At 39.8% G+C, this 15,841-nt stretch overlaps 1 protein-coding gene across 2 annotated transcripts in view; it reads right to left on the bottom strand.

The window, feature by feature from the left end:
- Positions 1-15,841, bottom strand: part of Dgki (diacylglycerol kinase iota) — a 408,417-nt gene that overhangs the window by 195,905 nt on the left and 196,671 nt on the right. For both annotated transcript variants that reach the window (XM_027952172.2, XM_027952173.2), the window contains exons 7-9: positions 14,113-14,184; positions 11,088-11,204; positions 231-305 (exon numbers count right to left, since the gene is read on the bottom strand). In XM_027952172.2, coding sequence (XP_027807973.1) covers positions 231-305; positions 11,088-11,204; positions 14,113-14,184 — 264 coding nt within the window. The remainder of the gene's footprint in view (positions 1-230; positions 306-11,087; positions 11,205-14,112; positions 14,185-15,841) is intronic.

The raw sequence follows: 15,841 nt of genomic DNA, 5'->3' as shown, positions 1-15,841 counted from the left end.
TTCCGTGCAAATGCTCTGACTCTGAAGTGACAGTTGAGATGTCTCTGTGTGTGTGTGTGTGCCTAATTATTTATTTGGAACAGAAAGCATTCTGGTGAGATTAGAATACAAAGAAGGAGAAAGAGAGGTAGGAGCTGTGTCAGAAACCAAGCTTGGGCCAGGGCATCCGCACAGAGCAGGCTATGGAAAGGAAGCTGTATTTCCTTGAAAGCAAACTCTCCAACACTTACTTCAGTTCCTCTTTTACTGGCTTTCCTTTTAAAGCTTGTTCTCTTCTTCTTCCGATTGGAAGCCTTCAGGGAGTTCTGTAGGGAAAGAAAGAGCTGCCTGAGCCCAGAGGCAGGCAGCCCCGGGGCTTCCATGCAGAACCATGTAGAGAGTGATGGCAGCACATGCTGTGGACTGCATGCTTCTCATGCTTTGACACTTCCAAGCCACTGCTCATGGGTAAGCCACAGACAGAAACCAGTCGAGTGCTTCAGAGTGAGCAACTGACTCCCCAGCACACGGAGGGCAGGGAGGGAGAGCCCCAGGGGCTCTCGTGGACTCACATAACAACACATGTTATACCTGCCAACCCTCCCAGTAAAAATGGAAGAATCCCAAATTCTCTGAGGGGCTCCAGTCTCCCGCCCAACCAGGTCCGTCTCCCGCCCAACCAAGTTCAAGTTCATCTCCTGGTATGGAGATCACCTATGTGGAAATGTAAAAAAGGAGGCCATTTTTCATGTTTTTCTTTTCTTTTGTTTCTTTTTTCTTTCCTGTTAACTTTTTTTAATGGTCTTTTAATAATAATTGTCATAAAATGACTCTTGACCCCAACAGAACTTCATGATCATACCAACTACTATATTAGCACTGATGTCTAATATTTTAAATGCTGAGTGAGGTAAGAGTCACCTTAAGTTACTTAAAACAGTAGGAGGGCAGTAATTGCCCTCTCTTTCTCTGTCTAAAGGCCATTGGTTTAGAAGGTCTTCCTGCTTCTATAGTAGCCTTTATTTTATTCTCTCATGGAAGTGCCTTGGACTAACTGAAATACAGTGACCTTTGAATTTGCTTTCCTTTCTAGGGATTTTATAGACCACAACTTGATGATTATTTCAACTGACCATTAACTCTTAATATTTGATTTAGACGCTTAGAGAAGAACCTGTTAGAGAACAGACACAACTTACTGGTTGGAGACAAGGCAAAATCAGATTTAATAAGCAGAGTCAATAATTAATTAGACTGCATCTTCACAAGGATAAGATATTACTGACCATATAATAGATGTCTGACCAAGTGTTGAAGGCCTGAAATGCAGAATTCTTAACTTAGAAGTTCATATAAGTATACATACTTGCCATTGTTTGAGCAGTTAAAAATTTTTAAAACAGCTTGAAGAAATTTAGCTATCTAATTATCTACTTTTTAGAGTATTTTCCCATAGAGCATTCAAAATAAACTTTAGTCTAGATTACATATATTAATGCATCAAAAATTAACAAGATCCAAACTACTTTGCTTTTATTTCACTTTGACTTGAATATACAAAAAAAAAAAAAAAGTTCATCTATCACCTGTGTTTACCAAGGATGAAAGAAACTTTTAAGAATTACCACTTGTCTCAAGGTTTTCTTTCCCCATCAGTTTAGAATAAAATGAAAAAGACCCTGGAGCTTATGGGTGATTACTCATACTTACTGTTGACTATATCTCCCCTAAAAATAGATCTCCAGGTTTCTAAACCCTGGTTCAATGGGTCTTTTATCATGTCCTTGTCTCTTTTGCATTATGAAAGTATGTGATATATTTCAATAAATTTTGGTTTGTATAAAAGGGTACAAAAAGGATCTAAAGTCTTTAAAAGTTTAATCAGCCACATGATCCAAGAAAAATGTTGGAAACTACTAGGCCGGCAGAAGAAGTGTCTATTTGGTGTCAATTAATGATGCTCTCAAAGATTCTCAACCATGTTTACATATAAGTCTCACCTAAAAAGCTTTGTAAAAACTATTCATACCTGGGCCACATCAAATGTTCTTAATAAATCTGTTTGGGATGAAGCCCAACCAAGGATATTTTTTAAAAGCTCCCCAGGCAATTCTACCATGTAGCCAGGGCTGAGAACTGCTTTTTGAAGCAGAAAAGAGGAACATGAGGAGTATATAGAAGGGTACAGCAGAGATCAACAGGGGGAAGCTTGAGTCTGATAGACTTGGTAGGGTCCCCAAATTCCTCATTACAACCTTGTGACCTTGGCCAAGTCAATTGAACTTTTTGAAACATCAGTCCCTTAATTTTAATATGAAGAGGTAATAATACCTACCTCAAAGGACAGGTGTGAGTTTAAATGAGAAAAGAAATGTGAAGCAGTTAGCCCAGTATCCACTGCCTCGTCCCCAGCTGTACAGCCCAGCACCCAGCACAAGGTTGGCAGGATGTCTGCACTCCATCTTTGTTGGAACAGGGTGCACACGTTATCATACCTCACAGCACTTACTAACCCTCCGCAGAGTTTGGAAGTGAACCCTAGGAACTTAACGCGTGCCTCCTAACTTAGCACTTCTAGCCATTCACTGTCAAGAGCAGCTGCAGGATGCCACGTGCTTGCAAGGACACGCTGTGGACCTTGATTTTTGACTCTAAGAGATAGGTCTATCAGATCAGGCCAAGATCTTACAACAAGTTTCTTAAACTTGTCTGATCATAAAATCACAGCATTTCAGATGATTTTGAGGATCAAGCACACAAGGGGAACACGGAATTGGAAAAACACATCGAAATAAGGGTAGATATCTGAGAATAGTGCAGGTGAGGAACTCAACTCCCATAGGGAACAGACACACAAAACAGCCTTGGTAACACAGAGGTAGCAAATGCAAGTTCTTCTTAGCCTCACCCGGACGAAGGCATCTGAGGCCTTCCTCACTTCACAGACCAAGAAGAGGGTGAAGCCCAAGCACGGTGTTGTACAGTACCTGCGAGCGTCTGCGTGATTTCTGAGACCTTACAGCCCTACGGTGGTCAGACAGCAACAGTGAGAGTGTGCAGTTTCCCAGCACGCCTCAACGTTCCCGAAGGCTCCCTTCTGTGCACATGGAAATATATACTTCTGTCTGAACATACGACCTCATTTGGAAGGCAGCATAATTCAGTGAGGAACAGAGGAGGCAGACTGAGGAGGTGTTTGGGCCACAAGAAGATAAGTCACCTACCCTCACGAACCTGCAGCCTGGCCTATCCTCCTGTGTCAGACTGTTAGAGAATCTAACACAACAATCTGCTTTTCAAGAAGGTCAAAAGGATACCAAGAAGGTATTGTGCATATTTGTTGAAGATAGAGTTAAGAATTCTTTAATTCTTGGCCTGTCATCCAGAACGTCCAGGGCAGCTAACTTAGGGACACAAACGATTCCTTTTGCAAGATTAATACTATCCAAACAGGGTTTTGTTGTTGCTGCTGTTTTGAGGGGTTTTGTGGGTTTGTTTGTTTTTGTTTTTGTTTTGTAATTCTTCTGATCCCAACAGTAGTTGCCCCTGTACATTCTGTGCCTGCTCTTTTGTGAAAGACCTAAAGAAAAATAAAGGCGTTTTGTTTTTTTTGGACCCGATATCAGGGTAATCTTACCTTGCCACAGAAGTAATCCTATCAACAAGACCCTTAACATAGTTATGACTCCTTCTTGGGCTGTTAAGAAATTCTTTGGTATGAATCACTCAACTGTGAAAGAAACTTTAGGTCTTATTACTCTTAAGGGATTTTTCCAGGTTATGGGGAATAATCACAGGTCTTAAAAAAAAAATAAAAATATGCCAATTCATCATCCCAAAGGAAGTCATCCCCCCAAAATACTGAACCAAACTCTGATAGGCAACAGGAATGAGAGGCAGGGACTGAGTTTCTCATTGCCTGCTCCAGCTAGGTCACGGTGATTCTGAGGATGGGCAAGCAGAAGAATAAAGAAAACCCACATCAAAAGTTAAGGACACAGGAGAGGGAGGAGGGTAAGGAGTGTGGAAGTGCTGGGGACTGAAATGGAGCAAATAATATTCTATAACATGTTTGAATATGTCAAAATGAACCCCACGACTACGTGTAACTATAATGCACTAATGAAGACATTTTTTAAAAAGTTAAGGACATGGTCTCAAAAGCTGCAAATAGTCATATACCTGGTTAAATCACAAGTACCAGTTGACCTTTAGAATTCACCAAAGGAAATAACTTGGGCAATTTTAAGGGATACTGTTGGTCATTGCATAAAATTAGCTATTACATTTCATAGGTCCCCAGCATTTAAAGAACATTTTCCAATTATAAGGGATTAAAAAAACTAAAAGGACTAATATAAAAAAAAAGCTCATTCAGGGCCATGAAGAAATGAATACAGCATTATTTATAAGTGGAACATTAAAAACAATATAACTACCTATCAATAGGGAGATTAACAAACTGTAATACAACCATTGTATGGGATGTGGACAGCAGTTTAAAATATGACTTGGGTCTCTAGGTCTTCATATAGACCTGTCCCCAAGGGTCATGTTATTACTAGGCTGGAGCAAGTTCTAAAGCATTGAAGAGTAGCATGAGGTCTCATATTAAAAACATGTACCCCAGTGCTCACAATGTCTCTATATCTTTTCCATGGGTATGTTTTTATGCATGTAAATTAGTACTAATAATTCCATATGAATTTTTAAAACATTTCTTTCAGTTGTAGATGGACACAATACCTTTATTTTATTTATTTATTTTTATGTGGTGATGAGGATCAGCACCAGTGCCTCACACAGGCTAGGCAAACACTCTACCACTGAGCTACAACCTCAGCCCCCATATAGATTTTTGATGGGGGAGATGGGGGAGAGAGACCTATAATTTAAAATGTTGGTAAAAGAAGACTGTTTTTTTTAATCCAAAAAGTTTACTTTTTTTTACAGGAAAAACATTTATGCATTACTCATTAAGAACTACACAATAAATCAAAAGACACAGTACTATCATTCTTCAAAGAAACCACAGTGCTCCTATTCAGGCCTACACAGTCCCAACGGACTCAATTCAGGAGAGAGGACGAAGCATCATTTTATATTCTTTGCACAAAACCATAGAAACCCTTTGAGATTACTGGGAGGGTTACAAAACAGAAACAATTTTGGAAAAGCCAGTGGTTCAAAAGCAAAATTTTTTTTTTTTGAAGGATGTCTTGTCTCATGATGCGAAACTTCTGCAAAAAGCTTTCCCGCCCTCATATTCTACAGGTGAGTCCTGTAAGACATTCATGTGATGTGTGTCTTACTCCTCCTCTACAAGCACTTGCCCTGGTGTTTGAATAGAATCAGCATTGTTTATCTGATCAAAATTTTGTCCTCTAAGATTTTCAGTCCAAAAGAGAAACGCTGATGTCTGTAACTTAAGATATAACTTGGAATCTAAGCCTCAAATCTTCAGATTTTTTTCGATTTGGATTCTTTAAAATCATCTACCTTCCACCATCTTTTCACTTCCAGTAATTAACTTCTTCCTCTCTCTAAGAGATTTAGTGATGAAACCCAGCAAATCATGCAGGCAGCCCACATTCCCCTCACAACCAAGATTGCCTCAGGACTCCCAACTCTACAGCTGCTCAGGGAGCCATTATCCTCTCAGCCAGCCATCTCTTAACGGAGAAGAAAAATATGTGGTCCAATTCCATCTCTTTATGAACCACTTTTCCTGACTATAATACAGTTTCACTTCCTGCGGTTTCAGTTATCTACAGTCAACTATGTTTTGAAAATATTAAATGGAAAATTCCAGAAATAAAAAAAAAATCATCTATCTTAAATAACTTTTAGTACAGTAGATTGATACTGTTGTTCTATTTTGTTTTTAGTTATTGCTTCCATCTCTAACTGTACCTAACTTATAAATTAAATTTTGTCATAGGAATATATGCATAGGAAGAAACACTATATATATATTGTGATACTATCCATGGCAATTGTGGAACAGTTTGAAATGCATCTCTGAGAGTAGGGGGAGACTCCTATACAATTAACCATTACTCCTCTCAGGAGTCATTTGTCTAAATACAAACATCCAAATACAGCTGGCTTTATTTGATGATCCATCTTAACAATTCTCAGTATGTTCTATCCACTTGTGTTGAACTTCTTTGTCTCTCTTCCCCAAACCATACCACCCACATCCTTTAAGACCAAGCACTGGTTATCCTTCAATAACTTCTAAGACTAGCTTACCTTGATCCCAACAACTGAAAGTGCTCACTCCTGCCTAATAATTCTACTGTGTTTCTACATCTCAGGTAAAACTTACCACTCTCAACCTTGGATGTACAACTCCTTCCTGACCATGGCTGAACCAACCTTTCTAGCCTGTTGTGCTCCCCACCCTATGTGAATCTTTCCCAAAAGTACACATTAACCAAAAAAGTCACTCTTCTAAAAATAGCAGGAGGATGCTGTTTCCTTAAGGATACTCATATTGTTGAGTGCCTCTTCCAGAATTCACAAATACTCTGTCCAATGATTTAGATGGATATATCTATGTTACCCCTATGGAGTATGCATTCTTTTTTGTGGAAACAGATCCCATCTGATTCATCTTTAGACCTCATAATACACATAATGGCATCTTTGAATGTGGCTAATTAAATAACTGTTTACTTAATCCAATAAAGAATACACATTTTGTCATTTATTTTTAAACCAGTATGATAAAAGAATGAAAAATACACTGATGTAGATATGTAGAAAAATGTAGATATAAAATTAATGTTGGAAAAAGATTTTACTCTGCTGTTCTCCATCTACTTTCCAAATTCTCTTTTTAAATACACTTGCCAATGTCTCAAATGAATTATCTGATATTACTGCCTCCGAATCATCAGGAACAACTTGTCACCCATGCTACACACTCTACAAACTACAGTTTTTATTGTTACCCATGATCTAACCACCAACCTAAAAACTTTTCTCAATTCCTGTTATTATTTTTAATATCTATGGAATTCAACATTGATGGCCACCCTATTTTCTTTCCATTTTTAATAATGGAACCATGTTTCCTTAGCTCTCTCCTAGTTTTCAGGATCCTCTTCTTCTACTTCCTATAGGTGGGCAATCCCCTAGTCTTTGTCTATTCTTTTATTCATGAGTATTGAATGAATGGGTATTGACTCTCTTCCATAGCAGAGGCAACAAGCCAGTGAACAAACAATCCCACCACATGGTAAAATACAACAGTTACAGTGCCACAATGTGCTCTGGGAGCAGAGCAGATGCCTGGCTACATCCCTTACTGTTCATTCTTCACACCCGTCCATTAGAAATTGCCTCCTCTTTTCATCCTTCAATAACTTCTGTCCTGACCTGTGTGTAACTGTCCAATATTTTCGACTGTTGTGGTATGTCTCCACTTTGATACTCTGTACTCCTTAAAGTCAACAAGAAGAAAGATCACGAAAGAGAGCTCTGTTACTTACAATGAGCCATGAGCTGTTCTATGTGCATCTGTTAGCTGATTAATCTTCATTAAAACCCTGTGAATTAGGTACTAGTATCATTTACACTGTGAAGAAGGGAAAATGAAATGGAAGAGTTTAAATAGTTCAATATTGCATAAATCAGTAAATGGTAAGGTTAAGGATTCAAGGAGTCCAAGTTCCAAAGCCACAGTTCTTAAACATTACTGTGCTGTCCCCAGACTCATCCTGAACCAGCTTTTCAACAGAATTTAGCTCATTAATTAACTTACTTGGTGGCTTTGGAGCCCATAGAAAGAGAGATCATCAAAAATTTTAGACACCCAATTTAACAAAGCTGACTATAGTCAGACAATGAGGCAGTGTGGCCTCTCACTAAGAACTTGATTTCAAGAATCAAAATTGCTGGGTTCAAACACAACTTGAGCTACTTAGTAGCCACATTGCTAATTCCAGATATGGACAGGAAATATATCCTAGCATTCCTGAAACCAAAGAAGCTGTCCAAAACTTTACTGGCCATGACAGTAGGCAGGAGCCACCTGGAAGGGTTCCAATTCACAAAGCAGTGTGAATGTAGGAATAATAATGAGGACTATAGTCTGAGGCATATTGAGTGTGTGTGTGCATGTGTGTGAATATACATGCACACACATGCCTGTATATTCACATACATAAGAATGAGGTGAATCCATAATGATGCTCTGCAAAGATGACCACAGTGATTCTTAAAAAGTTACTAGGGCATTAATCACCTTTAAAAGTTACTAGGGCCTTAACTTATTACTCTGAAAATTTATTAATAAAGTCAAATACTCAAATATTTTTCTCCTATTTGTTGGTGATAGGGGAAGAAAAATTATAGCTAAGTTGTGAAAAAGAGTAAAAAATTGGAAAACCACATTTTGGCAATCACTAATGAAATAATAGATTTTGAAGATGATCTTTAGGGGATAATACAATAGTAAAAGGCTATAGTAAATGGATTAGGATGATAGTTTCCAAGCCCATTGATCATGACATTAATAATACTGAAACAATTTGATGTTATGTTCCTTTGTTAGAAATACAATATAAATACACAGCACCACCAATGCAGTCCTTCTCCCCAAAAGTTAACCCCAAATATAAATGAGTTCCTATATCTCAACATTAATTTATACAAAATATAAGCAGTAAGGAAAATTGTTTAAAACAAAGTAAAGATACAAGCAGTTAAAATCAAGACATGGGAAATCCCACAGGAAAAAAAGACCCAGTTTATTCAACAAATAAACAGCATGAAAAAATATGAGAGGATATTGTTACAAATTTAAAAGACACCTAAGGTCTCTGTCCACAAAAGGCAGTGCAGGACTTTGAGTTATGATTTAAAAAACGTAACTGTTGAAAAAAAATAGTTGAGACAAGCAAAAAAAAAAAAAAAGTAATTAAGGAATTACTAATTTTGATGCATGAGACAAAGGTATGTCATTATTTTTTTAAATGTTATATTTTAAAGAAGCAAAAGGAGACATTAACAGATGAAACTGAAAGAAAAACAGTGGGGTATATTCCACCTCATGAAGGTGGGGCAGAGGGGTGAGGCCAGGAGAAGAATGGAGGTGGCTGGGAGCAGGTACAGGGGTCTCTGCTGATGGGCTGTCAAGGTCGAAAGCCTGGGGTGATGCTGTACTGCAAGACATTACCAGAAAATTGGTCAAGGGTACAAGAAATTGATCTGTATTATTTCTTCCAGTTTCTTATGAATCTCAAAATTAATAATTCAATGAAAGAAAATAATCTGGCAGCGCCAAGGATAGCTGAAACAAGAATGGCAGAAAGATGGCTAGGGAAGAACCCATTACGATTTTCTCTTTCTTCATTGGCTTGAAAATTTCCATAACAAAAAGGTGCTTTTAGAGGTGAGAAAAGAATACCATTTCTCTGCAGAGTGGAATCATCATCTGATTTTCCTAACTGTTCTATTTCTAGTTCTTGGAAATCCCATACCACTAAGGCATCCTACACACTCTTGCTAGCTTTTCCTTCTACGAGAATATTTTGACTCTGTCATTCCTTTGCTGATGAAGAAGCCAGTTACTTCAGGATAAAGTCCACATGTCTCCAGATCCCTCTCTGTCAGTCCAGCACAACCTTCTGCTCACTCCACACACCTTCTCCCTCACTGCGCACTTCAGGGCGACTCATTTCATAGTCTCACAAATGCAATGCTGGACAAGGTGCCCTTGTTCTGGTCAGACTCCTACCTGCTTCTCTTTCTCTTCTCCACTGATCTAAGTCCCACCCATCTTTCAAAAAGCAGATTAAAACCCACTTCCTCAGGAAACTCCTCCAACCTTTCCTTAAGGTAACTCTGAGTCTCTTCTGAGCGAGGACTGTATGTTATAGCACAGAGTCTACCAGATCTTCTGACACAACCTACGTTTTGATTTAACAGAATGAATATATAATGTAAAGCCCTGGAGAGATTACTAAATTATAGAAAGAAATAAAAAAGTAAGTAGAAATGTTAAAGAGATTCAAAAGTAAAAATTGGAACTCGGTACATTTGAATTTCAGACAGCAATACACATGTAGAGTTCACTGTGTCACCTTAGGCCACTCATCAAACACATCTTGGCAGTGGATACTAACAAGTAAAATGAAAGATTATACAGAGTTCCCACTTTTTAACAGACAATACTGTACTTGTTTCTGGAAAAAAGGTTCCCAAATGCTCCCATGGATTCTAACTTAGATCATTTATAAACAATACTCATGAATAGAGGCTAAATTTAAAATGAAACACACAAAGCAAAACCATATCCCTCAGCTGCTAGCTCTTAAACACAACTGAGTTGATGAGAATAAATTGCAGGAGAGACCACAGGAACTGGTCTACCATCTTTTAAATGCAGTAAATTCAATGAGACTTCCTAAACACCTATATGCCCTGGGGGAGGTTGATAAGATCTCTCTCCCTGTTGCATGAAAATTTTTCCATCCTGTAAGTTGGAGCTCACTGTCCAGGATGCAGGGTATGAAGGAAGAAACATGTTCAATCGAAGAATATGACCTAGTCAAGAGACCATCACAGTCTCCAAAATAACGAAGCTGAGGCTCGCTAGGACAGGAAGCACACAGAGAAGAATACAGGACAGGATTAGGAACTAAGAGGATAAATTCCACTTTGCCTTAAGAAAGGGCTGTTGCTCTCTGAGCAGGCCTTGTGTATGCAGGAGGGTCACAACTCAGTCTGCCCTCAACTGACTCCCTGGAAATTCCCAGGCTGGAAGAGAAGAGAGTTGTATGAAAACCAGCTCTACCCATCACTGGACCTCCCTGAAACTCAGGACAACTACCACCAAAGAGACTATCCTGAGCAAATGAATGGGGAGGAAGCACCCTTGCTCTAGAACTTTGATTTGATTAGGCTGATTCCATGAGGGAGCCCAGTGCAGTCAAGTGCTGGGCAACGGGATGAATTTAGTAGCTTAAGCACGGGACCTTGGGGATGACTGAGGAGAGGTCTCAGTAACCCAGAGAATAGTCAGGGGGAGAAAAGCAAGGAGCAGCAATTCATTTTTCTCTGCACTGGGTTTGCAGCACCAGGGTCCTGGCAGTTACCTGAGGTTTCTTCACCTTAATGATCCAGGTGGGCGGGACTATAACAGCAGCATGAGCCCCCAGGGAGCAGGGTTCCTCAATGTGATGCAGCATGAAACAGGTCACCTTATTGTGAAACTGAAGAGAAAAATGGGCTAATAAGCAATTCTAGGCAAAAGGTAATGTCACAGTAAGAAGGAGTAAGTGCGTGCACACACACCATGCATGCACATCCACCCCCCCAACACTCACAGAGGCGCGCGCACACACACACTCACACACACACACAAAGGGCACTTCCTTCTCAACACCACCCAACCAGCCCCAGGAGCTTAGAGACCAGCTTTCTATTCTGTCAGTATAGACTTTACCACAATTATTAAGGAGAAATCAACATGGCAGAACAAGGCCTGCAAAAACTTTCTAACCATTTAATGAAATCTGTTCATAATGATGTTAGAAACGTGGAAGGTTCTAGTAATCCCGACTGCACACAGTTGTGTTTCTTCCCTGGTGCTCGTCACATACTTGGTTGAGTAAGAATAACGTGGAGAAGGAAATGAAGGCAGCTAAAAGGCAAGGCCTGCCCTCTCTCTGCCTCTCCTTTTTCCATCAGAGACAGCAATCCCCCCCAGATTCTCTCTCCAGTTAGAGAAGCCAGGAGAGAGGCAGGATGTCCCCTCTAGAAAGTTATGAGACCCAGAGGTAACAAAGTATAAAGAGAGTGCCTGGGCTGGGGTTGTGGCTCAGTGGTAGAGGGCTTGCCTAGGACGTGTGGGGCACTGGGCTCAATTATCAGCACCACATACCAATAAATAAATAAAATTTAAAAATTCATCAACAACTAATAAAAATGTTTTTTAAAAAAATGTTTTTAAAAAGAGAGTGCCTCTGCTCCATTCCTCAACAGCCTTTAAAAATCACAGTGCCCTAATACACTTGGCAAGCCTAAAGTGCTTTTTGGTTTTGAAAGGAAGAAAGGAAGCAACTGCAGATTAATAATCATAACAGCACCTCAGTGTGAGGGGCTTAACTGGGTACCCCAGCTTGAGGCTGGGACTGATGGCCAGGGGCCATTCACACTTGCAATCATCTTTTGACTAGAGTGATAGCAACGTGCAGTAACATTTATCTTCTAACAAACATAAAATCAACATTATGCAATAATTAGGGGGTCTCAGATTTTAATTATAGTGATTTCTTCGAACTTCATGTCACTTTTGACTTGGTTTATATTTATTGTGATCATATAATTTATCATTTTAGCTGGAACAATTTAAAAGTGAAGGGGATCACTGATAATAACTATGTGAGAAAAACAGACATAAATCAGGACTCAGGAAAACTAGCAAATAGAGCCACTGTAATTTTAATAATACTTTTTCATGTTTGCATATCTTTAAGATCTGCTGTGATCCAGTAGCTAATTACTAATTGGTCAATTAAGGATAAAATACTTAATAATTTTCCTTGCCACTAGTTATTTGCATTTTGCAAAAGATTAAATTATCTAGAGGAATGATATTTGAATGCCTTCTTTCAAAAAAAATGTTTTAATTGTGTGTCTAAAATTTTCATTATCTATCTACAATGGTGTGGGTCTCAGAGACTGACAAAGTGAACTCTTTCAATTTGTATTTGAGTAATCTCCAATCTAGTGACTAACAGGCAAATTCAAGATCACACAGCTTTTAAATGGTGGAACCAGGATCTCAATGAAGGAAACTCAGCTACCAAATCCAGGGTCCATTCTTGTGTACCATAGAGATTCACTTGTTTACCTATACTGTTAAAATACATCATGTTTATAATATGTGTGAAAATTTTTTATTTATAATTCTTGAAAAACCACCTTCTACCATGTGAGGAAGGGGGAAATTCAGATTCATGTGGAATCAACCAAAGGTCTGCCTTAATGGTCAAATGAAAGTTCAGTCTCTGTATTAACTCAGTTGGACTACAGATTAGAGAGCACACATGTTCATTGGAAAGTGGGATTGCATTTCCAAATTGACCCTGACAGACCATCTGACCCTATCCTGGTAGCAACATGGTGGTGCAGAGGCAGCCTTCTGAGCCCAGCTGCCCATGATGCATCTCACCAACAGGGTCTCACCAGGTCAGGGAGCTCAATGCACCCACTGCAGCCTGAAAGTAGCCATAGGTGATACATAAATGCAAAAAAACAGGGACAGAGAGTCAATAAGTAACTGTGTTTTGATTTGATAAGTAACATGGCTATGTTTTGATAAAATTTCTTATTTATAAAAATAGGTGTTGGCCATATTTAGCCCTGGGGGCTGCAGTTTGCCAAATCCCAAGTAAGAGTAACAGAAACAACAGGCACACTGGCCGACGAGTATGAAAATGTAGCATTGGAGAGAGAAGTGAGGTGCTTTAAAAAAAATTGAGGGGACAAAGGGAGATAGAAAAGGAGAAACAAAAATGGGAAAATGACCATGGGACCCTAATGTATATACATGTGCAAATGTAAGGAAGAGCTACATTTCAATGAGCATACAGATGGCATCATCCCAATCTAGAGAAACCTGAAGAAGGACACAGGAGATTTGCACACTGAGTGCCACAAAAAAAAAAAAAAAAGTCACCCATGTCAAAATTGGAGGAACATGCCTGGACATCTGCATTAGAGGGTCTCTCCTGTTGACCACTGCTCTGTTCCCAATGCTGAACCTGCCTACCAGGAGGAGTTCTCAGAATCTAAAGGAAAGGAAAGAAATGTGGTCCAGGAGTGAGAAGCCCTCTGTTCCAGCCCCAGGACTGGAACCATGGGAAGACCCCCCAGTCTTTGGTCCTAGGCTTCTCAACATGTACAAAAGAAAGGGGTAAATGAATTTCTGTAGTTTCTCTCAGCTCATCTGTACAGTTGTTCTATAGTTTTGCTGTCTTTCTTCCTTCAAGGATTCTATCTGGAAAAGTAGTATGTTCTGTCAGGCTCCTGTTCCCCTGGCGGACAGGAACTCAGGCACCAACAGTGTATTTTGGTCGCATGAGCCCACGTTGCTGTATCTCATCCCAAACTTACCGCCTGCTTGCACCAGGAACAGCTGATGGCCACGATCTCTTTACTGTGGAAGGAGAACTTTTGCTGGAAGCCCTGGGATATTAGGACAAAAGACACAGAATTTAAAACCACCTAAAATCACAGCACACATCTGCCCTCCTGAAGTTCAATGAAGTAAATAAGGCCAGAACTGTCACCATTACTATAGTAACCAGGACGACAAGTGTCACCATCATCACTGTGCTCTCCACCTTCTGCCATGCAAAGAGTTTCTATTTCTGAACCACCCAGAGTGTGAGAAGGAGGAGGCCCTGGCATTTCCTACACCACTAACTTCTCCAAATCAGCCACACACAAAAAAGAGCTTAAAAAATATTTCTGATCTAATTTCATTACAAGAAAAGGAAAAGTCACTACTGGTTCCCTGATCCAATGTCATAATGGTCAAGCATCTCAGAGACTTTATATGCCTTTTGTGTCCGAGAACTCAGAAAAACAGAAGTGAAATATCAGAGAGACAGTACCCAGAAGTCAGAGTCTGGGAGAAGTCCAAGGGTAGAGTAGGAAATTCAAACACTTTCATCATCCTCTTGGGATGTCTGCTCATAAGACAAGCAGCTTTTAGTTTTTATTCCTCATCAACAAGCACCGATGAGATTGATGGAATAGAAGAAACAACCTTCTTAAATGAACAAACAGAATGACTCTTCCATCAGGAACCAGAGAGGTGGTTTTAGTTGCTGCTGTCTTTAAATAATTACCAAAGAGAAGTTGGCAGTAATGTTCAAAGAAATTTTTTTCCCCCACTGTACAGTCATTTTCTCACTGCCTGTGAAATCTAAACCCAAACAAAGAGCAGTAACAAAAAACTACATAGGGCTTCAGTAAGGTGGTCAGAGGAAAAGAGAAAGATGTGATGGGCTGGAAAGTTATTCCAGACACTGGCCAAATAAGTCCTGCTTCATGTGTATGGATACTTTTAAGTTAAAGTCAATTTACAGGCTATAGAATGATGCCTCAAGGGCATCTGGCAGTACCTATAATTCTGCCTGTTCACTTGACACACCCTTGAGCATTCCCTCCTTTTTAACCCTTTCTCCTCTCTTGGTTCCCTGAGACACCATCCTGAGTCTCCTTCTACCTCCCCAGTCTCCTGCATGTGGACACGAGCCCAGGATGGGTTCAGTCACCTTTATCTTAAGATTCCACTTCTCATCCTTCTCTTTTGCCCCACCTGCAAATAGCACTTTCATAAACATGACCTTTTAATATCAACTCTCTTGGATTTAAACAAGTTTTTCCATCGACATCCCCTTCTCAACAACTGAAGTGATCATATCGTCACTCTTTGTGTAGAAAAGAGTCAATACAGTAATCCTGAGACTCCTAACCTTAGAAGGGCTGTTTGCAAGGTTGGGAAACCTGGATATCAGAAGGGTTTCCCCAATTCCTAGAATAGTTTAGAGTGGCATGCTGGGCCTAAACTGTTGTGCTAAGTGGTCAGCTGAACACCCACTTTCCTGCTGGGAGTCTGGAATTTTGGTCTGTGCTATGCAGAGCGTGTTTATGTGAACAGGTCTCATTAAAACCCCGGGCACCAAGTCTGTAACGAGACTGATAGATGTTTCACCTGGGGTTCGCAGCTCATGGCTAGAGGAATTCAACACCTCCTGAGGACTCCACTGGGCAAAGTCCCTGGGAAGCTTGTGCCTGGCTTTTTCCAAACTCCCCCCTTCTCCCCCACCCCCGC

Source organism: Marmota flaviventris, chromosome 1, assembly GCF_047511675.1.
Source record: "Marmota flaviventris isolate mMarFla1 chromosome 1, mMarFla1.hap1, whole genome shotgun sequence".
NCBI lineage: Eukaryota > Metazoa > Chordata > Mammalia > Rodentia > Sciuridae > Marmota > Marmota flaviventris.
This window is presented reverse-complemented; position numbering and strand designations above follow the sequence as displayed.